The 26022-nt window shown below is 41.2% G+C and overlaps 1 protein-coding gene and 1 pseudogene across 1 annotated transcript; both read right to left on the minus strand.

The window, feature by feature from the left end:
• Positions 1-17219: 17219 nt before the first annotated feature.
• On the minus strand, positions 17220-18615 carry LOC102268896 (large ribosomal subunit protein uL4-like). Its single transcript, XM_070376372.1, has one exon. It carries the CDS (start codon positions 18564-18566, stop codon positions 18201-18203), a length of 366 nt encoding a protein of 121 aa, XP_070232473.1. The 5' UTR covers positions 18567-18615; the 3' UTR covers positions 17220-18200.
• On the minus strand, positions 17298-18155 carry LOC138989143 (large ribosomal subunit protein uL4 pseudogene; annotated as a pseudogene).
• Positions 18616-26022: the final 7407 nt, after the last annotated feature.

Genomic DNA, 26022 nt, shown 5'->3' on the forward strand with positions numbered 1-26022 from the left:
GGTGTGGCTCTGAGAGTAATGAATGAAGATAAACAATGGGAGCATTGTTCACCCTGAGGAATTCATAGGGTGGGGCAGGTGGGCTCCCTTGGGGATCATTTCTGTCTAAGACGGTACCTTGATGGGACTCCAGTAGTTTATTTTACACCAGCATCCTGAGCCAGATCGGGAATTTTGGGATCAGGTAATGAGAAAACTAAAAGGCCAGGTGGATCCTAGTACTTGCACATGCCATTCTTTCCTTAAAAAATAAAGTCTCTAGTAAAAAAAAAAAAAAAAAGCATAGTGAAAGAAAAACATGAAAATGCAACAGGTTATCAATTATACTTTTGTATATAATACAATGTCTTCCCTGGTGGCTCAGACGGTAAAGCGTCTGTCTACAATGTGGGAGACCCGGGTTCGATCCCTGGGTTGAGAAGATCCCCTGGAGAAGGAAATGGCAATCCACTCCAGGACTAATAAGCCTCATTGAATTGATATACTTCAGCCACACAGACTTTTATGTTAGGCATGTGCGCCTGTTTTATTCTTGAGTTCATACCATTTTGATTTTTCTTTTATAATGCATCTCTGAAGTTCATGTAAAGTTCCAAGATGCTATTAAAGATTATAATTGTTAGAATCCATCTACAACATCTCACAAACTAAGATCTAAAAATTACTTATCATGTGAAACATTTTTCAGAAGGGTCTCTCACAGGCTATCTAACCCCTACTCCTACTTACTATCTAATCTTTCTGTATTTTGCATATCTAACTATAATTTTTGCTTATATTTGCTAGCCCTTCTGTGGAAATTGAGAACAACTGGTCAGGGCTCCTTTGTTTTATGTATAAAAAATGTATTCTGTATTGCTTGGATAAGACAGAATTTAAACAGAAGCACAAGCCTAGTTTTATTCTAAAGTAGTTACAGTTCTTCAGATTGTCAATTTGATGACCTAGTCAATTTTGTCCTTGATATTTAGTAACCCTGATTGTGACTCTCTGGAATAGACCAAATGAGGTATCAGTTTGAAACCTTTACAGGCTACTCCTTCCTTAACTCTCTTCCTTTTCTGATTCAACTCAATAAATATATTTTGAATATTTTCTATATGTGAAACAATGTGACAGAGATTCAATTAAAACAAATACAGGTACCTCTCTCCCTCATTCATGATCTATTGATAGAAATTTGAGACAAGTAATTATATAGGTTGATAAGTACAATGAATGGAAGAGATCAGAGAGGAGAGAAAGGTTTGTAACTTGGGTGGACACGAGAGGGGTAAAGATGGGAAATAGGAGAAATAATGTTTGTCAGATGAGAAGAACTTGTGAGAAAGCAGAAAAGTCGACTTGACAGGTGCTTACAGGAATGGAGTCTGATTCATGGGGGCTGGAAGAGTGAGCCTGAGACAGGAGTGGGTGCCTGAAGGTGAGGAAGGAGACAGCAGCAGGCTCTGAGGCTCTGAGGGTTATGAGAAGCAGAAAAACTGGCAGGACTCGTTTAGATTTGCATTTTTGAAAGACCACACTGGCTGCAGCATGGGGAATGGATTGGAAAAAGAGGCAGGGAGACCAGTGAGGAGTTTATACCAATACTCTAGACTAAAGACGATGACACCTCACCTCTTATACTCTAAGTGCCCCAAACCAACAGCATCTGCAACACTTGGGAGCTTTCCAGAAACACAGACTCCTGTCTCCACCCCACCAGGACCTCTGAACCAGATTCTGCATTATAATTATATTTCCAAGTCAGGATAGAGCCATGGGCAAATCTGAGCGATAAAGGGTGACAATACAAATGTATATTGAGTCTTAGAATGTAAACAGTGTGAAAAAAAAAAAAAGATTAAAATTTGAATGGAATGGCCAAAATAATTTGTATTATCCACATTATTTCCTCATCTCTAACTGCCTATTGACTTTTCAAAAACTGGTTGCTGATATTCACTAGTAGCTCCATCATCTAAGCTCCAGCAGTAGCTCACTGTGGCCAGGTCTCACCTTCTGGGCCTCTCTTTTGTGGGCCCAGAAACTTGTTTTCTGTCATTGTGTTTGCCATGGGTATACTGCTCCATGATTAAGTTAGTCACAGAAGTATACAAACCAGCACCAATGCCAGTATATTAAATATTAGTGAGAACTGTAAGATGGTGAGGTACAGTCTCTTCAGCAGAAAACAACTTTGGGAGCTAAACTCCATCAGAGGTTGTTAGGTAAACATAAAGAAAAGCAAAGTTGACTGAGGGATTCTAATGTTAGCAGCAACAAAGTAAGGATGCTTGTCTTTCCCACCTCTCAATCCTATTAAAGTACAATCTTGTTCTGACTCTTATTAAAACTGTAAGGAAGACTTTGTTCAGGACTATTGCAATAGGGGTCAAGACTATGGCAATAGTGGAGAGAGATCAAGGTTCACCTCTGAATATGGCAAAGACAGCCGGGGATTTCCAGGCAAGGAGCAGAGTGACAAGGAGTCGATGGGACGATACTAGGAGGAGACATCAATGCAAGGGGGATTCTTGTTGAACCCACTTAACAGGATTCCTGCTGAGGGCAGGTCAAGGATTTATACATCAAAGGTGGAGAATGAGGAATTCGATCAGATATCAGGGGTAATCAGATATTAAGGATGGGGGATTCTCTCTAAACTGACTTAGCAGAAATCTTGCTAAAACTGGACTAAGCAGGCCAGAGAGGACTCAAGGGTGAGGTTTAATCAGAAAGGGGGCTTGGAGGAGTCTGACGTTAGTTTGATCAAGGAGAGAGTCTTTGTCATCACCATCTGTGTAGTTCTGCCACCAGCGCTGAGTGAGTGAGTAAAAGTCACTCAGTTGTGTCTGACTCTTTGTGACCCCATGGACTATACAGTTCACAGAATTCTCCAGGCCAGAATACTGAAGTGGGTAGCCTTTTCCTCCTCCAGGAGATCTTCCCAACCCAGGGATTGAACTCAGGGCTCCCACATTGCAGGCGGATTGTTTATCAGCTGAGCCACAAGGGAAGCCACCAGTGATACACAGCTAGAATAAGCTGACCAAATCCTCTCCCAGCACAGGACTTAACAGAGCACTGTCTAGCTTGCCTCCTAAGCTGGCCTTTCTCTAATTTCCATTTCTTCTTTGGATGTTAATGAGAGAGTCGGCTTTCTCCTGCTGAGACTTTTCCCCATGTTCCCTTCATTATCTGTTGATTTACAGTGTTAACTTTCAAGGAATATCCCTGCTTTCAAGTTCTGCTGCTGCTGCTGCTGCTAAGTCGCTTCAGTCGTATCCCACTCTGTGCGACCCCATGGACTGCAGCCTACCAGGCTTCTCCGTCCATGGGATTCTCCAGGCAAAAACACTGGAGTGGGTTGCCATTTCCTTCTCCAATGCATGAAAGTGGAAAGTGAAAGTGAAAGTGAAGTCGCTCAGTCATGTCCGACTCTTAGCGACCCCCATGGACTGCAGCCTACCTGGCTCCTCCATCCATGGGATTTTCCAGGCAAGAGTACTGGAGTGGGGTGCCATTGCCTTCTCCCATTTTCAAGTTCTAGCTGCCTGCAATACATTTGTGTAGTTTAAAAAAATAGTTCTGGAAGAACATTCGTATACTTCATCTGAATGGGTTCTTAGTTTACCTAATGGGTTCTTAGTTTACCTACACTCAGAGAGCCCCTGAGGCTGGAAAAGTTGTGAAGCCAAGAAAATGATTTATGGAAACTACTGTTACCCACATGGATTTGAAATTTCATTTCTGTTTCCTGTGGTGTGTTGGGTGAGATTTAGGGTAACTTCATAGTTTCTATTTTGTTTTTTTCCCAAACACCTTCAGAAGAGGCACAGGGGGGCTGCTTCCCCCTCCAGGCTTAAAAGACCGTGACTAAGCAGTGGCCTGCTTCCACTCTCTTGTGGGAGACTGAGATGGAGGGGAAGATCGGTGTGCATTTCTGGAGGAGAGTTCTAGGTTCTGCTGTCATCACAGTTGCTACCTGCAGTCCAAAGACCAGAGCTGTTTGCCTGGCTGAGAGGCAGCGAGGGGAATTTTGAGGCTGGATCATTTCCGCAAACAGACTAAGCCAGGGTCCTCTTACTTCTCCTGGAACTACATGTCTTTAGCAGCTGTCATGCAGACACCCCACTCATAACAGACACAAACCCTTAACTTGAATGTTGAAATTTGTCCTGGGCACTGAGTGTCAGGCTTAGCTTATGGGGCCAAGATCATTAGGGCTCTACCCTCATGACCAGAGAAGGTAATGGCAACCCACTCCAGTACTCTTGCCTGGAAAACCCCATAGACAGAGGAGCTGCAGTCCATGGGGTCGCCATGGATTCAAGTACAAATATTTTGGGTTTTTTGCATCACCAATAAAAATGCACACATTTAAATATAAAAAATAAAAAATATTGTAATTTCAAAAGTGAAATCATAGAAGGTAAGATGTAACCCAATGGAGAGATAAGAGCGTTCTCATAGAATGGGGGCCAAAATCTGGGAAGAGTTAGTGTGGTCAGCAGACTAGTGCTAGTAACATGTGCTCTAGTAGCATGCATCTGAGCTGCACCCATCCCGGCCCCTCACTAATCCTGACACCAATGTGATATGGGCAGTTATGTTGTAGAGCTTACCTGGTGGCTCAGCCAGTAAAGAATCTGCCTGCAATGTGGGAGACTGCCTGAAATGCACGGGACCTGGGTTCAATCCCTGGGTCAGGAAGATCCCCTGGAGCAGGAAATTGTAACTCACAGCAGTATTCTTGCCTGGGAAATCCCTTGTACAGAGGAGCCTGGCAGTCTTGGGTTCACAAGTGTTGGACATGACTTAGCAACTAAACCACTTTATGTTTTAGAATTCTGAAATGGCCCGGTGTCAAATCAACTCATGCTGATTATCATGTGTCCCTGCCGCTAACTGGCTGTGTGACTTTGACTAAGGCACTTAACCTCTCTGGTACTATTTCCTCTTTCAAAACTGGGAACATTGGAATGGATAATTGTGCATTCTTTTCTAGAGCTAACACTCTAGGGTTTCAAAGTGTACTTTCAAAATTTCCAAGGGCTCTCAGGATGACTGAGATCCCCAGAAGGATGACCAGGACAAGAACATCCATGGTCAGCCATGGTCTGCAGAGCCACCATCCCACACACTAATTCTTCCTGCCCACTTCCATCTTCTCAGCCCACGTTCCACACCTCTTCTCTCCTCTGTCCATCCTTCCTCTCTCCCAGTCCTCCCCACACCCCTCACTGGAATCAATCAGAAAAAAATTTTAGATATGTATTTTTCTTAACTCACAAACATTGACTGATTACTTAGAACAGAATATCACTAGCCATTAACAGTGTTTGTCAAAACTAAGAAAAAGGCTCTATGCCCCTGAAAATGTGTTTGTGCTTCATTGAGGCACCTTATATATGACTTACCTTAGAACGGTATAACAGTTTGGAGTCCCAAAGGTTCTTATGTATAGTATCATATTCTTGATGAGCTTCAAATGTAGGTTTTATTATCTCTCTGTTATAGATGAGGAATCCAGCAAAGAAAAATAAAACTATTTGAACAAGAGCTCACAGTTAGTAAATGACAGATCCAGACCTCCTAAATCAAGATCTTCTAGGGTGGGGCTTTGAAAGTATACATTTTTACCTCTAATTTTAGTTTCTTAGAAAATCCCCTTAAGATACATATAAATCAATATTATGATTTTTAAAAAAGAAACACTACCCAAAAAAAATCCACTTCAAGAATTATATCCAGAGCATTGTTGTTTAGCCTCTGGGGATACCTTTGATGTTTTATGGGATTTTTTTGTTTGCTTTTTTATTCTCCCAGTGCCACCTCCAGATAAGGTGTTCTGCAAAGTACTTTTTGAGAAGATAGATGGATAAAAAGAAAGATAGATGCATAGATGGCTTGATATATTAACCAAACAACAAATGAGTGAATGAATTTATGAATAGACTCAGACTATTTAGCTTTTCAATTATTGATGAGAAAATATTGCCACATCTTTGTTAAAGCCATGTATTTAACCATTAATTTAAAAGCACATTTATCTACTTATTTAGTAAGCATTTGTCACTTTAATTAAACATTATTAATTGGAAACATAAGATTGAGAATTACTCTCCTACTTTTATTCATCCATTTAATGTGCCAAGAATTTCTGTTGCAAATCAATAGAGATCAACTATCTACCTCTTTAATGGACTGTAAAGTGTAAAATGACAAATTGCTAAGCTTTTTTATCTATCTAGGATACCAAGAGGGCTTCCCTGGTGACTCAGACTATAAAGAATCCACCTGCAATGCCGGAGACCTGGGTCCAGTCCCTGGGTTGGGAAGACCCCCTGGAGGAGGGCATGGCAACCCACTCCAGTATTCTTGCCTGGAGAATCCCATGGACAGAGGACTTGGTGGGCTAGAGTCCATAGGGTTGCAAAGAGTCAGACACGACTGAGTGACTAAGCACAGCACAGCACAGGGTACAAAGAACTTGGTATTGTCCCAAAAGCTTTTCTTGCTTTGGCAGAGGCTTTCATCAGAGTTTAAGCTGCTAGTACTTACACCAGCTGACTTTTTTCCTACAAAGAAAAGAAGCAAAAAAAGTAATTTATCCAAGAACTATTAAAAGTAAAAATATATCAATAACGTGAAAGCAAGTTTTACTGGGTGTGTAACAGTTTGAGGTAAAGTTGGATTGGGTCACGAAAAGATTGTGGGAACCAAGAGAAACAGGCCTAACCAGCTCTTCTTGTTCCAAAGAATGGAATCTAAAATGAGTCAGTCTAACACTGGGAAGTGATTCCTTAAAGTCCCTATGATAACTTTACAGATAGTGAACCAAATTTCATCTGCTTTTAAAAAGTTTATCTATGTGATGGGCAATATAATCACAAAATATCAGTTACACGTAAATAGTGATGTTCTTGAGGCAAAATCAAAACTCAATTTTGCAAATTCTTGAGGAATTCCCACAAAAACCTGACAGTGTTTTTCTAGTGTGGGTGAGGAAAAGGAATGAAGAAGAAAAAATCCTAATTCTGTCCTATACTTCTGGAATGTTTTACCTTTTTACAACAATCACATACTGTATTTTAAGCAGAAAAAGAATTTAAAACTATATGTTCAGCTTCTGAAGTTTGCATGATCAATAAATAATTCCCAGCAAATTTCTACTCTGCGTTATAAAGATGTTTTCTCATTTATATTGATTGCTTCTAATTCAGTGCACACAGAAATTTAAGCATCTGAGAGAATACGAGGGCTGCAAAAATCAAAGTACAGACACTGCAAAATGTGTGTTTCTAGTCCTATTAGAGGGGCTTCCCAGGTGGCACAGTGGTAAAGAATCTGCCTACGGATGCAGGAGACATTAGTTTGATTCCTGGTCAGGGAGATTCCCCTGGAGTAGCAAATGGCAACCCACTCCAGTATTCCTGCCTGGAAAATTCCATGGACAAAGAAGCCAGATGGGCTATAGTCCATGGGGTTGCAAAGAATTGGACATGACTAAGTGACCGAACTCATATACACAGTCCTACTAGAAACATTACTGCCCGCCCAGGTTTTCAAACATGGTGTTTCCTCAAACTTGAACTGAAGAAATTAAAAGTTATTATCATTCTAAGTTGGACAGAAAATTTGCAAACCTAGCTACATATGTAATATAAATGTATTACAGGTTACTATTTAACTGTGTGTTTCTGATCAAAGTGTACAATTACATAACGCAAAATATATACGTTGCAAATTCACAACATTCCCTAAAGCAATGGAAAACTTGAAATAAATAATGACAAACTACAGATACCTCTTTTGTTTAAAACTCTTACACATTTCATTGGCTTTAGGAAAGGACTTGGAACTCCTAATAATGACTTGGATTTATTACTTTGACAACTGTGGAAAAGAATAAGACATACATTTTTAGAAAAGTACCAAGAGTGGACTCTGTAAATATAATAATTATTTTTAAATAGTACTATCAAGTCTTAAGTCTTTATCAAACGAGATTGGGAAATTAGGTGTGGTACATGAGCAGTTTTTAAGATAGCTGAAGTTAGCTATATTAAATAGCCTCTTAGTTTTAATGGCAATCTACTAAAGCTGTAACAGACATTTTCTTGCCTAACTGAACAGAATATGTGGAGGAACACTTCACCTTTGTACTAAGGTTCAGGGACATCAGGGACTGTGCTGCGGGAGGCACGCCACGATGACTAAGGGTTTTACACGCTGTCTGGCTCCCTTGTTACCTCCTTCGCTGCCTGTTTTTCCCAGCACGCCACGGCCCCCATCTCATGTTTCCTCCTCGTATGCCACACCCTAAGAACACAGTAATAATTGAAAGTAGCCAGCAAAAAGACTGATAAGCAAGCTCATGTAATTTTACTCACAAACCTGAGTCAACAAGCTCTGATATTGAGGTGGGAGATATCCAGGCCCCAGTCTGAGCAGCTGCACCTGGTCTCCTGGCAACGCTTTGAGATGGCTTACCAGCAGCGGACCCTGACTGGGTGCATTCCTGTGGATTTCCTTGACACACGCACAGAGAAGGCCCTCAGTCTGGGGGAAGGACAAAAGGAGGGAGAAGCTGGAATCCATCGGGACTGAGAGATCCATGCCCCGTTGCCTGCCTGCCAAGTCACTTCAGTTGTGCAGCCCCATGGACTGTAGCCTGCCAGGCTCCTCTGTCCATGGAGATTCTCCAGGCTGGAGTGGGTTGCCGTGCCCTTCTCCAGGGGATCTTCCCAACCCAGGGATCGAACCCACGTCTCATGTCTCCTGAATTGGCAAGTGGGCTCTTTACTACTAGCACCACCTGGGAAGCCCCTCCATGCTTACACCAGGACCAAATATAGAGGTGACTGGCCAGAGACAACCCAGAAAACTGCTCCTATAGAGGCAACCTAAGCCGCCCTTTTTGTGGCTCACCTGAGCTCACCTGCATGCTCTTCCACGCACTTTGCTTCTTCCAGACATAGTTTGCTTCTAATAAGTGCTTTCGTCTTTTTCACAGTCTTGGCCAAATTCTTTCTTCAAAGAAGACAAGAACTGAGGTCCATCTTTCAGCGCTTCACCACTGGAATCAATGTCAGGCTCTGTTAATGGCTTCATTCCTCTCCAGTCGTGAGATCATGACCTTTATGACTCAACTCAGTACTCCACAGCTTTTTGCCAAGTCCATGCTGTATCTTGATCCAGGTTGGTAAGATGGTAGAAAAAATTAGTTGCCAAATAATAAAAGCAATGCAGTTCAGGTTAGTGAGTGCCTATGACAGTCATAGTCTCTGGGTCAGCTCCCAATAAATAGTAGCCCTCTCCCCTGTCCCATTTTAAACAATTTAAGTAATAGAGTAAAAATGGAAGCCATTACCAATAGTCCTTGGTTGCAAATGTGAGATCCAACTAGGCCTGCTGACTAAACTACAAAATTAGGAGAATTTTCCCACCCAATCCTAGACAGCCCAGGATGGAAGCAGGCTTACATGATGAGGCCTCCCTCCCAAAAAAACAGGAAGCAGCTGAGCTGTGCATGCCTAATGTGACTGTCTGGTTTATCAACTCCACTTAGATGATGTTACATGAAATCATCTTAGCTTTCACTCTTCTATACAACCAGCCTCCCATTACTCCTTCATCTTCTTCGTTACTTACCTTAGATTCAGAGGATTGAGCCAAGATACTCATTGCAAGTCACAGTGTCATCAACATCAAGAGTCTATACCAAGCCCCTTTATGCTTAGTTATTTATACACCACCCCTGTTTTCTTCCCCACTACAGGCAACAAAACTAATGTAGTTTATGTTTTCTTGAATTCACATGCAACTTTATAAAAAGCATTGTTGTTTGAGTGTGTGTTTTAAAACTTTATACAAATTTGCACATACAAAGTCCTATTCTGGGTCTTTTCTGTTTTTAATAGCTGTCTATGTTGTTATATGCATACCCAGTTTATTTATTCTAAATGTTGCATGGTGCTCCAAGGTGTACAAACACCACATTTCACTTTGCTCAATCCCTCAAGTGACAGATGTCTTGATTCCTCTACATCCTCATGCGTGTCCCATTATGTTCCCAGCTGGGTCACAGAGCTGTGGGTACCTGATTGAGCACTGCCAAATTACTGTCCAGAATGGTTGCACCTGTCTACACTCCTTCCAGCAGTGCAGGAGGGTCCCTATTATCCAATGTCCCCACCAAATTTTATATTATCTTACTTTCTATTTTTGCCATTCTCACAGAGTATAAGCTGGTGTTTCACAGCATTTAAAATTCATTATTGAGGCAGATATAGAGAACAGACTCATGGACGCAGGGAAATGGGATAGATAGGAGAGGGTGAGACTACTGGAGACACTAGCATGGAAACATATACACTGCTGCTGCTGCTGCTGCTGCTAAGTCGCTTCAGTCATGTCTGACTCTGTGAGACCCCATAAACAGCAGCCCATTAGGCTCCTCTGTCCCTGGGATTCTCCAGGCAAGAACACTGGAGTGGGTTGCCATTTCCTTCTCCAATGCATGAAAGTAAAAAATGAAAGTGAAGTCGATCAGTCATGTCCGACTCTTAGCGACCCCACGGACTGCAGCCCATTAGGCTCCTCTGTCCCTGGGATTCTCCAGGCAAGAACACTGGAGTGGGTTGCCATTTCCTTCTCCAATGCATGAAAGTAAAAAATGAAAGTGAAGTCGATCAGTCATGTCCGACTCTTAGCGACCCCACGGACTGCAGCCCACCAGGCTCCTCCGTCCATGGATTTTCCAGGCAAGAGTACTGGAGTGGGGTGCCATTGTCTTCTCTGAACATATACACTAATATATGCAAAATAGATAGCCAGTGGGAATTTTCTGTATGATTCAAGGAACTCCAGCTGGGGGTCTGTGGACCTAAAGTAAGTAAGGGGTGGAACGGGGTGGGAGGTGGGAGGGAGGCTTCAGAGGGAGGGAACATATGTATCCTATCACTGATTCATGTTGGTGTATGGCTGAAACCAGTACAATATTGTAAAACAAATATCTTGCAATAAAAACTTTTAAAAAATTCATTTTAAAGTTTGGACAGCTGTCGATACACATGTTAGGCAGTTAGGTTTTTGTAAATGATATGTCATACAATTTGCCTGTTTTCTGAAACAAGTCCTAGATTTTTCAGGGTGATTTATGTATATATATGAATGTATTCCAAATGTTGGTTCCTTGTCTGTGTAGGAGTCACAAATATCTTCCCCCAGTTTTTCATCTACCAGTATGTCTAGTATGTCCATCTACCAGATTTTGTCCAGTGTGTCCTTTGCAAAACAGACATCCTTATTTTTGCTTCAAACTCCTAAATTATTTTTGCTTTATGGCTGTGCTTTAGTTCTTTCTGAAACCTAAATGAGTCCATATTTCTTCTTATGACAGTTTAGTCTAGGCTACCTATATGTGCTGTTCCCTATACAATCAAGGTGAAAAGATTTATATGATCTGTTTTAGCTATATAAAAATAGTAGCTTTTTGCTTTCAATAAAAAAGCCGTTTTGTTTTAGTATTGGGGTAGTGTGGGCAGACAGACTTGATAAATACAGAATATGAGTTGAATGAAATATCCCCCGAATCCTACAGTGAATACAGACCGAATTACTCCCGCCAGTAGATTAATAAGTGGGAAGAGAGAGAAAGAACTGTCTGGACCTGTCCCAAAACTTACAAATCAAGCCATTCCTTGCTTAACTCACCTTTATGTTCTAGGAAGTTCTGGTAGATTCCCGGGGTCTTCCCTATGTGGACAATCATGTTTTCAACAAACCACTACAATATCGTAAAGTAATTAGGCTCCAATTAAAATTAATTAATTAATTTAAAAAAGTTTTATTTTCTTTTTTTCTGATCTTATGCCCTTTCTTTTCTTTTCTTTTCTTTTTTTTTTTGGTCTTACTGAACTGACTAGAGCTTCTAATGGTGAGAGCAGACATCCTTACCTTGTTCCCAATCTTAGTGGGAAGGCATAAGACTTTCACATTAAATATGACGTTAGCTGTAGGGGTTCTGATAGATTTTCTTTATGAAGTTGAGGGATTTCCTTTCTATTTCTATTTTTCTGAGTTTTTTGGTGAGTGAGTGAATACCGAATTACTGAATATTTTCCCAGCTTCAATTGATATGAGCATGTACATTTTCTTTTTTAGCTTTCTAATATGGTGATGACAGTGATTTATTTTCAAATATTAAATCAGCCTTTTAAATCTGGCATAAGCCCCACTTGGTTATGGAATCTAATTCTTTTTATACATTGCTAATTATATATTGTTAGGGATTTAGAATATGTACTGTTGAGGAATATTGGTCTGTATGTTTCTGCGATGTTTTTTCTTTGTTTGTTTGCTGTCCATTTCAGAGTCAGGGTAAAATTAGCTTTATAAAATGAATTGAAATTATTCTCTCCTTTTCTGTTTTCTGGGAAGTTTGTATATAATTATTATTTTTTTAATGTTTGGTAGATTTCTCCAGTGAAAGCATCTGGGCCTGCACATTTGTTTTTTGGAGGATTTTTACTCATGAAATGAATTTCCTTAATAGTTACAGGGATCTACAAAGTATTTCATATGGACTGAATTATAGTAGTCCACATCTTTCAAAAAAAAGAGGTTTATTTCATCTAAGTTGTCAAATATATGTGTAGAGTTGTTTGTATTGTAAATGTTCCCTTGTGATTCTTTTGATGTCTGCACAATCTGGGGTGCTATCTCTATTTTCATTCCTAATATTGGTAATTTGTATCTTCTCTCTGTTTCATCAGTTTTGCTAGAGATTTGTCAAACTTTGTTTTTCCCCCCCAAAGACCCAACTCTCTATTTTATTGATTTTCTGTAATTAAAAAAAATTTTGCTATCATTGATTTCTGTTTTCACCTTTATTATTTCCTTGCTTCTTCTTGCTATGGCTTTAGTTTGTATTTACCTGTATTTTTGGTTTCTGTGTTCTTCCTTCCCTCCTTATATTCCAGGGTTTCTTCCATTAAAATTCCCTTTCTGTTTAAGGAATTTCTTCAGCCATTCTTTAAGTACATCTACTGGAGATAAAAGTTCCTGATGTTCAAGCTGGTTTTAGAAAAAGCAGAGGAACCAGAGATCAAATTGCCAACATCTGCTGGATCATGGAAAAAGCAAGAGAGTTCCAGAAAAACATCTATTTCTGCTTTATTGACTATGCCAAAGCCTTTGACTGAATGGATCACAATAAACTGTGGAAAATTCTGAAAGAGATGGGAATACCAGACCACCTGACCTGCCTTTTGAGAAATCTGTATGCAGGTCAGGAAGCAACAGTTAGAACTGGACATGGAACAACAGACTGGTTCCAAATAGGAAAAGGAGTATGTCAAGGCTGTATATTGTCACCCTGCTTATTTAACTTATATGCAGAGTACATCATGAGAAACGCTGGACTGGAAGAAACACAAGCTGGAATCAAGATTGCTGGGAGAAATATCAATCACCTCAGATATGCAGATGACACCACCCTTATGGCAGAAAATGAAGAGGAACTCAAAAGCCTCTTGATGAAAGTGAAAGTGGAGAGTGAAAAAGTTGGCTTAAAGCTCAACATTCAGAAAACGAAGATCATGTCATCTGGTCCCATCACTTCATGGGAAATAGATGGGGAAACAGTGGAAACAGTGTCAGACTTTATCTTGGGGGGCTCCAAAATCACTGCAGATGGTGACTGCAGCCATGAAATTAAAAGACACTTACTCCTTGGAAGGAAAGTTATGACCAACCTAGATAGCATACTGAAAAGCAGAGACATTACTTTGCCAACAAAGGTCTGTCTAGTCAAGGCTGTGTTTTTTCCTGTGGCCATGTATGGATGTGAGAGTTGGACTGTGAAGAAGGCTGAGCACTGAAGAATTGATGCTTTTGAACTGTGGTGTTGGAGAAGACTCTTGAGAGTCCCTTGGACTGCAAGGAGATCCAACCAGTCCATTCTGAAGGAGATCAGCCCTGGGATTTCTTTGGAAGGAATGATGCTAAAGCTGAAACTCCAGTACTTTGGCCACCTCATGGGAAGAGTTGACTCATTGGAAAAGACTCTGATGCTGGGAGGGATTAGGGGCAGGAGGAGAAGGGGACGCCAGAGGATGAGATGGCTGGATGGCATCACTGACTCGATGGACGTGAGTCTGAGTGAACTCCAGGAGTTGGTGATGACAGGGAGGCCTGGCGTGCTGCGATTCGTGGGGTCGCAAAGAGTCGGACACGACTGAGCGACTGAACTGAACTGAACTGGAGATAAGTTCTTATTTTTCCTTCCTTTGAGAATGTGTTGATTTTGTTTTCATTCTTAAAAGACATTTTCTCTGGGTGCAAGATTCTGGTTGACTTCTTTCAGTACTTGAAAATAGTGTTCAACTTCCTTCCAGTTGCCATGATTTCTGGTGAGAAATCTGCTGTCATTCTGATATTTCCCCCACCATAGTAAGGTATTATTTTCTAAATTTTTTTTATTTGCCTTTAGTTTTTAGAAGTTTAATTATGACATGCCATTCTGTAGATTTCTTTGGATTTATAGTGTTTGAGATCCATTCACCTGCTTGAATCTTTTTTTTTTTTTTTTAAGATTTATTTATTTATTTTATGGCTGCTCTGGGTCTTCATTGCTGTGCACGGGCTTTCTCCAGTTGTGGAGAGTGGGGGCTACTCTCCAGCTGCAGTGAATGGGAGCCTCTCATTGCAGTGATCTCCATTGTTTCAGAGCATGGGCTCCAGGGTGCCTGGGCTTCAGTAGTTGCAATTCCTGGGCCCACCTGTCCTGTGGCATGTGGAATCTTTACAGACCAGGGATTGAACCTGCTTCTTTTCAAATAACACATTTTGGTGACACAGCACACAGTACATTGTAGAGCAGATTTTCTGCAGAGTAAATTAAGAGGCTTATAGAGTTTCTGTAATATCTGAACATGCAGAAGAATAGGAAGAAATAAGCCTTACTGTCATCAAAGCCAGGCAGGTAGAAAAGAGACAGTCTTCTCCAGGGTAATAATCTAATCAAGCTTGTACTCTAACAGAAGTGAGCCACTGACCCAGGATACTGTGCAGAAGTAAGCAGCTGAGACCTCAACAAAAGCTTCAGTTCCTCAGCTTGTCATTTCCACTGTTGTACTTCTATTCTTTGAGCATCAAAGCTGTTTTTCACACCTCAGTCAGATGGGCATGAACAGCATGATGAGAACTTGCTATCCTTCATCAGTAGACCTTGTCCTCAAATCAGGTTGGTTTATTGACTTGCCTCTGAGACCCTCATCCTAATAGTACTTCTGGCTTGTAGTCTTGACTTTTTACTTGGTCTCAGTGATCCTAACATTGCTGTCTTTTGTCTTTGATACTTCCCTGTCATGTCTCCGGCTGGAAATCAGGTGTATTTTCTCCCTTCTAATGAAAAGTAAGAGCAACCTCACTTCCCATGGAAAATTTGGTGACTGCAAGCTGGTGCATTGAATCTCAAATACATTCAACAGAGGAGAAGACTTAAAAAATATGGGTGTAAAGATGTGATCGGTCACCAGTCCCTAAATTTGATAAATAGTACATAATATCAAGTCCCACTGTTGACTATGTCCTAGTCCTCAAGACATGCCTTAGGAATAAACCCAACTGGATTCACCTTCAAGTAGGGCCAGAAAACATTGGCCCAGGAAGTTGAATTTAATACCGTTGTTTACAGTAGCTCCTATGCTATAGACTGAATTGCTGTGTCTTCCCCAGAATTCATTTGTTGAAGCTCTAATCCCCAATGTGATTGTATTCAAAGGTGGAGCCTTTAGGAGGTAATCAGGTTGTGAGGGTGCTGCTGCTGCTGCTAAGTCACTTCAGTCATGTCCAACTCTGTGTGACCCCATAGATGACAGCCCACCAGGCTCCCCCATCCCTGGGATTCTCCAGGCCAGAATGCTGGAGTGGGTTGCCATTTCCTTCTCCAATGCAGGAAAGTGAAAAGTGAAAGTGAAGTCGCTCAGCTGTGTAATATTTACATAGAGGGCTATAGTGAGTACTGAAGGATAAAAATGTATGGGAAATAGTCTGTCATAAATAATAGGTCCTCAGTGCAGACCACTTTCTTCATGGAATTTTATCATTTTATCACTTTGTCTCAGCAAATGGTCTTTAATTTTATGAGATAAGGTTCTAGTACATTTGAATTCTACCTTTCTAAGCAACTTGATTACAGATTTATGTAGAAGTGTAAGTTGGTAGGAGAGCACAATGTTTATTTTTATTTACTTTAAATTAATAAATATATTTGTCTGCATAACAAAGGAAATGGATTTTCACTTGACAGTCTAGGACATGCCTTAGCTAATGATAGTTTTTCTAACAATGTTAATCTTACTTGAGTGGGTACAGAGAAGACAGGTGATGATGGAGAGGTATTTGGATCATAGCATGATCTTTTAGCCTCAGCTCCACACTGTTCAGAAAAATCTACAATTCAATTTTATCATTTCTCTCAGTACTCAGTTGCCAGGAGCCAGCATGAGGAACTCTGCCCATGGCAAAGGTCGTGAGGAAGGAGGCTCAACATACGCAAAGGCGGGATCAAGCCTCAGGAGTCCCCCTGGAAATTCTTGAGCATCTACCCCCAAAACCAGAGTCTGCCTACTTTACTGCTTTGTGCTCTCACCTACACCTCTGACTTTACGGGGGGCTGTCCCCCACCACCATCTCTCTCACTGAGAAAGAGTTAACTTACAGCTCCAGTTAATAAAGTTCCTGGGTGTGACAAGAGTGTTTTAGTTCACAAACCCCTCAGATGGCTCTCTAACTTGCCTGACAGGTTTACCCGGACTCCTACAGCTATGCATACGATTGTTTACAGTCTCCCAGCCTCGAGAAGCACGAGAAGCTTAAGATATTCAAATAGTATAGAGCCTCATCGGAGAGTTAGAAATTGTCAGAATAGAACTAGTAGACGATTTCATTGTTGAGCCAATGCTTGCTGCCAAGTTTCCACATCCCCTGTATTGTATCCTTGAAAGTGTATTAATTAATATAGTTGGTATGTAGGAAAAATAACTAGTGGCCTTGGTGTTAACAACTTTAGACCCTTAAGATAATAAATTCTTTCCTTTGTTGTAAACCCACTGCACCTTTGCCCTATAGGAATGCAACTTTATCTAACACCTTCGGAGGATGGCGCCAAACTTTAAAATAATTACTCTTAGAGAAAATAAGTCTTTTTTTTTTTTTCTCATTGCCTCTTTGTTCAAGCCTTTCTTTATTCAAAATCAGCTGTCCCAAATGATTCGGCATTTATGGAATAAACAAATTTAAGTTTACGCAGCAGCCTTCTTTTCCTCTGAGGTGGGTTTCTTTTCTGTGGGCTTCTTTTCAGCTGCTGGTTTCTTGGTCCCTGCAGCCTTTTTTCCCACCACAGGCTTCTTCAGCTTCTTATCGCCAACAGCCTTCTTTTCTTGGTTTCCCACCACAGGCTTCTTGCCCTGAACCCCTTTCTGATCTGATTTGGCTTCTAGTGCTGCTGCTGCCTTATCCATGCGGATTTTGTGATTCCTGGCCTGTCGAAGAATGGTGTTCCTGCGCATGGTCTTTGCATATGGATTAAGCTTCAACATGATTCTCAGGTTTTTCAGTGGATTCTTCTTCAGGACTCTGCAATGAATCTTCTTGCGTGGTGCTCGGAGTGCTCTTTGGATTTCTGGGCTTTTCAAGATTCTGCTAAGGTCTGTATTGAGCATCTTGTGCATAGGGAGGTTGTAGTTACTCTTGAGGGAGGCTGCTTTACGCCAAGTGCCATACAGCTCATCTAACTTTCGGAAAGCACTTTCAGTCCAAATGCAGAAACGTCCCACGTGACCACCAGGAGCAAGTTTCAAAATGTTCAGCTTGCTTACATTAAGCAGAGTAATTCCAGGGATGTTTCTGAAGGCCTTGATGATACCATTGTCCTCATTATAGATGATGCAGGGTCCCCTGCGCTGGATACGGCGACGGTTTCTCATCTTGCCTTTGCCAGCTCTCATTCGCTGAGAGGCATAGACCTTTTTGATATCATTCCAGGCCTTAAGTTTCTTCAGAAGCAACACAGCCTCCTTGGTCTTCTTGTAGCCTTCAACTTTATCTTCCACCACCAAAGGAAGTTCAGGAACTTCCTCTATACGATGACCTTTAGACATGACCAGCGCCAGTAAGGCTGAGGCAGCCAGTGCAGAGCAGATGGCCTATCGCTTCTGCGTCGTATTCACTCTGCCGTGCCAACGTCGCCAGGTCTTAGTTGGCGCAAACATGCGGCCCCCGCGACACATATTTCCAAAAGCGCCCTGACCAGAACGGTGAGTCCAGCCACCTCGCACCCTGGGAATTCGAGCCACAGCTCTGCCGGTACCCCAAGACTCAGCACTGGTTTGATGACCTGCTAATTCACTGACAGCATAGGGCTGTCTGTTGTTTTTGCGCAAGTTGGTGTGAACAAAGTTAACAATATCGGGTCGAATGGGGGCCTTGAACACAGCAGGCAAAGTGACATTTTTGCCAGAGGACTCCCCCTTTTCGGAGTACACTGATATCAGTGGACGAGCACACGCCATGGCGGGGAGAGGAGAAGGCCACGCTCCTCTCAACCGGGCGGCTCCCACAGGAAAAGCGAAAATAAGTCTTATGGTTGACAAACTTTTATCAGAGTCATAAAATGTTAACAGGCCTTCTGGCCAGAAGATGATGTAAATCACCTAAACCATTTGTATACGGTAAGTTTGCAGAAAAGAAACCCTGGTTTTGATAAGGATCAAAGACTGCTGACTTTGCATGATTTCACACCCGCTATTATCCTCTATGTGCAACTTAGGGTATAAAAGCCCCTGTTGAAAATAAAGCTACGGGCCTTGCTCACTGAAGCTTGGTCTCCCCCTGTCGTTCTTTCTTGTTTCCTTTTCCTCCTTTTCTCTTCTGTTCTTCCTTCATGCCAAAATAATTTGGAGTGTGGGGGTCCTCTGCGACCACTTATTTGCCTGGGCTTCTAAGACCCACTCGAGAAGGTGCCTAAGGTGGGGCACCTTCCGCTATTAGAGAGGGCACCTGCGACCTCCGTGGTCAGAGCAAGTTTGGTGTCACGAACTTTATTGATTTCCCGCGTAAACCAGTTATTATTGAGCATCTAATAAATCTCTCAGCCTTTGCTATCCCTTAATGGCCAACGCCATCATCCTGAGGGAATCCCTGGATCCAACCGGGGCTGGACCCCGGCACTCAGTAACACATATACTATACTCAAAGTTATCAAATGCCTACATAATGTTGGTTTTGGCCAACCTTTCTGCAACAGATTTTTTAAAAATGTATCTTCAGTGCCTTAAAGATTATAGAAGTAACAGATGTTTAAAAAATTCAGACAAACAGATAAATAAAGTGGAAAGAACCTTAAAATGGGTCAAGGTTAGGGAAAGATAAGAGTCAGAGACATACATAATAAAAAATAATGTTGCCACTATTAAAAAAAACAGCAGATAACAAGTTTTGGTGAGGATGTGGAAAAATTGGAACCCTTTTGCATTGTTAGTAGGAATGCAAAATGGTGCAGCTGCTATGAAAAGCAGTATAGAGTTTCTTCAAAAAATAAAAGAAAACCCAGAATTACCATATGTTCTGGCAATCCCACTTCTGGGTATATATCCAAAAGTGCTGAAAATAGGATCTTGAAGAGATATTTGCACATCCATGTTCATTACAGCGTTATTTACACTAGCCAAGACACGGAAGCAACCTGTGTCCATCCACCGATAAACTGTGGCATGATGCAGGTGTTAATGCTACAGCGAAAACCAAACATATAAATGTATCAATCAAACCAACACGTTGTATACCTTAAACTCACACAATGGTATATGTCAATTAGATCTCTTTTAAAAAAGGGGAAATGTGGTCTATACATATAACAAAGCATTATTTAGCCCTTAAAAAGGAGGAGATTCTGTCATATGCTACAAAAAATGGATGAAACTTGAGTACATTGTGCTTAGTAGAGGAAGCCAGTCTCAAAAAGACAAATACGGCATGATTTCACTTACATGAGGGATCTAAAATAGTCAGACTCTGAGACGCACAAAGTAGAAGGCTTCTTGAAGGGGTTGAGGGGAAGCAAAAAAGGAGAGTTGTTGTTTTATGGTGTTTGAGTTTTGTAAGATGAAAAAATTGTGAGCTCTGTTGCACAGCAATGTGCATATAGTTAGCATTAAGAAATGGTTAGGGAAATGGCAACCCATTCCAGTGTTCTTGCCTGGAGAATCCCGGGGATGGCGGAGCCTGGTGGGCTGCCGTCTCTGGGGTTGCACGAAGTCGGACACGACTGAAGCAACTTAGCAGCAGCAGCAGTAGCAAGAAATGGTTAAGATGGTAAATTTTATGTTATGTGTTGTTTTTTTAAAGCACAATAAAAAAATAGAACCCCTTCAAACAAACCCCAGTGATTGTATTTTGATGGAGGGCAAATGTTCTGTCTTAGTAGTTCTGGGGCTGGAGCTAGAGTTCTCCAGCTTTCTAATTTGTAAGATGGAAACTGTGTCCCTCTAGAGATACAGATGTTTCCCAGGGAAGCCCCATCATCCGTGGGAAAGGAGCCCCTGGACAGTAGAGTGCTGCTGGAGAATCAGCTCCAGCTTCAGAGTACTCTGTACTGAGTACATCTGAGTACTCTCTGCACTGAGTACGTCTCTGCATTTCTCAGCCTCAATTTCCTGATCTGTACCTGTGGATAATATCTACTTTGCTCTGTTGTGAGGATTAGACCTTGAGCCTTCCCAAGTGGCTCAGTGGAAAAGAGCCTGCCTGCCAGTGCAGGAGATGAGGGTTTGATCCCTGGGTCCAGAAGATACCCCTGGAGGAAGAAATGGCAACCCACGCCACTATTCTTGTCTGGGAAATCCCATGGACAGAGGAGCTTGGTGGGCTACAGTCTGTGGGCTCGCAAGATTTGGACAGGACTTAGTGACTAAACAACAACAACTTGTTAGCAACGCTTTGTAGCTATTTTGATTGCTACCCCCAGGCTGTTCAGGGACCCTCTGTCAGCAAATTACATTCTCAGTGACCCAAGCAGGCAATTCCAGGGGAAGCTCTTGGGGACAAACCTTAATGAGCTCGAAAGAGGGGCATTGCTTTCCAGACCAACCAACAATAGGCAAGTTATCTGAATGGCTCTTTGCAATCTGTTATAAAGGTGAGCAACCATCCCTAAAAGAAACATCAAAGACACAGCTCTCAAAAGCATCATTCATAGCAAAACTGTGCGTATACTGCCTGTTTTATCAAACAGGAAGTTGTTATGTAAACTTCAGGATCTATTGAGACACTGTAAGTGGGAAGGGCCTGGCTTCCTGTGGAAGAGAGTGATGGAATTAACTAGTTAGTGACTGAGCCCCCTACAGGGATCAGGCTATGCGATCTAGAGAAAGTATTAACTCAAACAATATATTCCATTTTTGAGGAAAGTAGCTCTCACGGCCTAGATATGTACTTTAGGCCTCAAAGATCCTCTGCCACAGTGGATTGCCATCCTGGAGGGCACTTATTAACAATAAAAACAAGATTGAAAACAAAAAATGACTCTATTCAATCTAATTATAGCTATTCAGCATCCATTACAAGAGTTATAAAAGTGGGCATTTAGAATTTCCAAACAGAAGTTCATAGACAGAGTAGGAATTTAAACATATGCTACCTTCTCTCTTAGAGAATTTGATAGAATTAGAGAAAATTAGATAGTCACTGTCTACCTGTTCAGATTTCAGCAATGTCATGATAGATATCTGAGTCAAACATGGGCAAACAAGAGCCAAGTACAATTAGGACTGAAGACTCCTGGAAGAAAACAGGTTGCATCACGAGGCACCCTTGGAGATCAGATTGCTTTTTATGCCATGAACACTGGGACCTGACATTCAAAAGTGAGAGAGAATATGTCTCTAGATTCATGTTTAGTCTGTGTGGTTTTTTTTCTCCTTTGGTTTTACTCAGTTGTTGAATCTGTTAGTGCTGCTTTATTAACAAGAGGTGAACGCTGGCCTGCTGTGTGACTTGGAAACTATAACAGGGAAATGGTTTTTCTCAGTAATTTCAGTGTTGTCTTTTTGTCTTGCAAAAGAGAGCCCATACCTTCCTTTACCCCTACCTTTAAGGATGTGAACAAAGTTTCCAAACTCCAAGTCTGCTGTCGTTTGCAGTAAAATGTGCACATTTCTTTCTAGACTCCTTTTTTAAAAGTAAATATAAAAATTTGTGAATATCATGTCTGCACCATTGGATTTATGCTAATAGAGCCAATTCAGACTAAAGGTAATTGTTTTTGTGCTCTTTTCCCAGATAACTTTGAGAATGTTCAAGAAAGGGGTTCAGGAATGTACAAGAAAGGTTGGGACTAGAATTTTGCTTTCTCAGTTTAAGAATTTTAACATACCCATGTGTCGAGATTTGGTGTTAAGCATGTAAAAGAAATTTATTTCTATGAAGCAAGTATTGAAGCTAGTGAATGAATAAATTAAAAACTAGACAAGATTCAAGATTACCCTTATATCCCTGTCATTTACCTGAATTTCAAAATTCTTCCTTAAATTGAGGGAAAAGTGTGAAGTTATAATTCATGAAATGTCAGGGGCATGTGTAGTGTCTGGAAACCTATTATACAGTGTGTTTTGTGGGGTTTTTTTGTGGAAAAAAGGCAGAAAACACTGAATTTTGTGATTTTTAAGGCCCTAAGATTCTAAGCAGAGAAGGCGATGGCACCCCACTCCAGTACTCTTGCCTGGAAAATCCCATGGATGGAGGAGCCTGGTAGGCTGCAGTCCTTGGGGTCGCAAAGAGTTGGGACACGACTGAGCGACTTTACTTTCACTTTTCACTTTCATGCATTGGAGGAGGAAATGGCAACCCACTCCAGTGTTCTTGCCTGGAGAATCCCAGGGACGGGGGAGCCTAGTGGGCTGCCATCTATGGGGTCGCACAGAGGCGGACATGACTGAAGTCACTTAGCAGCAGAAGCCCAAGATTCTAAGATTTTGTCAAAAGAAATTTTTAAGAAAGCTTTAACAAGGGCATACAATGTTAGCCTTTGAACTGTTTGATCAAGTTTGTATTTCTTCTGCCATATGACCCAACAATCCCACTGCTGGGCATACACACTGAGGAAACCAGAATTGAAAGAGACATGTGTACCCCAGTGTTTATCGCAGCACTGTTTACAATAGCCAAGACATGGAAGCAACCTAGATGTCTATCGGCAGACAAATGGATAAGAAAGCTGTGGTACATATACACAATGGAATATTACTCAGCTATTTAAAAAATGCATTTGAATCAGTTCTAATGAGGTGGATGAAACTGGAACCTATTATACAGAATGAAGTAAGCCAGAAAGAAAAACACCAATACAGTATACCATCGCATATATATGGAATTTAGAAAGATGGTAACAATGACCCTGTATGCAAGACAGCAAAAGAGACACAGATGTAAAGAACAGACTTTTGGACTCTGTGGGAAAAGATGAGGGTGGGATGATTTGAGAAAACAGCATTGAAACATGTATATTACCATATGTGAAATAGATCGCCAGTCCAGGTTTAATGCATGAGACAGGGTGCTCAGGGCCAGTGCACTGGGATGACCCTGAGGAATGGGATGGGGAGGGAGGTGGGAGGGGGGTTCAGGATGGGGAACACATGTACACCCATGGCTGATTCATGTGAATGTATGGCAAAAAGCACCACAATATTGTAAAGTAATTAGCCTCCAATTAAAATAAAATTTGAAAAAGTTTGTATTTCTTGTTAGGGCTCCATGGTGGTTTGGAAACATCAGTCATTAACCATCTGGGTCCATTTACCAGCCACAGAAAAAAGCCACTGATCTCAGGAGGAGTTGATTGGCCTTTGCAATTCCCTATAAAGATTAGGTTTTATTAACACAGGTGTTACTTGAATTCCATTTGGGTTCATGGAGTGTTACACTGCCACCCTGTGGACATGAGGCCTTTCAGCTTTTGGGGTAGTGGTGTTCAGTCATGTCTGACTCTCAGTGACCCTTTGGATTGTAACTGGCCAGGCTCCTCTGTCTGTAGCATTTTCCAGGCAAGAATACTGGAACGGGTTGCCATTTCTTACTCCAGGGGATCTTCTCCACTTAGGGATTGAACTCATGTCTCTTTGCATCTCATGGATTGGCAGGCGGCAGATTCTTTACCACTGTGTCTCCTGGGAAGCCTATTTCAGCTTTTAGGGAGGTCTTTTAATTACTAACTAGTACCCTGCCTAAAAATATTCAGGGCAAGCAATTGTAACAAACATACCACTTTACTGGGAGACTTTGATTATGGAGGAGGCAATGTATGTGTAGGAGCCGGGGGGATATAGGAAATCACTATACCTTCCACTTTATTTTACTGTGAACCTGCTCCCAAAGATAAAGTCTTAAAAAATGTCAAACAAGGAAAATAAAAATGCAGGGCAAATAGTATCTGTCTACCCACCAGATAAATAGATAAGTAGGTAAATATGCGTAACTTTAAAATAGTATATGTGAAATTGTGAAATTTTGGGGCATTGTTCACCATGCAGAAATTAAAAGAATAATGGTTTTCTACTCCAGTGAAACTATGTAAAAAAATAGTTACTCCATAAGCCAGTTTAAAAAATATAACATCAGCAGAAATATGTAAAATGATCGGTACCGCAAAAGCCAGTTTAAAAAAATTAACTATACCACCACCAGAAACCACAAAACTCATTCTGGAAAAGTGGGTTTCTTTTTTGAGTTAAGTCCCAGTTGAGATTGGCCAATCATCCTGGTTTGTCCGGAATGAAAAGTCTTCCTAGGATGCAGGAATTTCCATGTTAAAACTGGAGAAGTTCTGGGCAAACCAGACTTCCCTGGTAATGCAGACAGTGAAGAATCTGCCTGCAATGCAGGAGACCTGGGTTCGATCCCTGGGTCTGGAAGATCCCCTGGAGAAGGGAATGGCAACCCACTTTAGTATTCTTGCCTGGAGAAGTCCAGGGTAGACCATGGAGTTGCAAAGAGCTGGACACGACTGAGTGACTAACGCTTTCACTTCATTTTCTGGACAAACCAGGAAGACTTGATCACCCCGAGTGTGACCCAAATATTGCTATCTTGCCCAGGGATTTTAGCCTTCTTTCTTTCTAGTAATTTGTCACAGACATAGGGGAGCTCATTGTAATCACTATAGAGTAAAAGGGGAGTATGGTGAGCTGAAAGCAAATGGAGCTAGTGTCATAAACCGTGTTATTCATAATCATTCCCAAATGGAAGCAGTCCAAAAGTTTGTCATCTGTTTGAATGGACAAATAAAATGTGGTATATTCATACAATGGAATATTATTGAGCAGTAAAAATGAATTAAATACTGATACAGGCTACAACCCTGGATAACTCTTGAAGACACCACGCTAAGTAAAAGCAGTGGACCTAAAAGGCCACAATTGTGATTCCATTTATATGAAATGTCCAGAGTAGGCAAATCCATAGAGACAGAAAGTAAATTAGTGGTTGCCAGGGGCTGGAGGGAGCGGGAACGAGGAATGTTAATAGGTATGCGTTTCTTTTTTGGATGATGAAATGTTCTTAGATTAGATAGTGGTAGTGATTTCACAACTCTGTAAATAGACTAAAAGCCATGGAATATCATACTTTAAATGGGCAAATTGTCTGGTATGTGAATTATATTTCAATAAAGTTGTTTACAAAAGAGAATAGATCCTCAGTGTCATGCTTCCACTGTAGCAGACTGTCAGGAAACAGAATGATGAATAATATGGAAAAACATGAAAAAAAAAAAAAGTGTGTGTAAAAGTTTCCATGATTAACCCCTTTCACGTCTATAAGCTATGGAATCAGTTAACTTGCAAATGAGTTGAGAGAGTAAGGAAGCCATCAATTTCAGAGGCAACTTTGCCTGAGAGATTCAGAGATATATCTATCTGGGTTTGACGCCTCACTGCTCAAGCCTCAGTTTCCTCACCTGTAAAATGGGTTTGA

The sequence above is a fragment of the Bos mutus genome, chromosome 9 (genome assembly GCF_027580195.1).
Source record: "Bos mutus isolate GX-2022 chromosome 9, NWIPB_WYAK_1.1, whole genome shotgun sequence".
Classification (NCBI taxonomy): Eukaryota; Metazoa; Chordata; class Mammalia; order Artiodactyla; family Bovidae; genus Bos; species Bos mutus.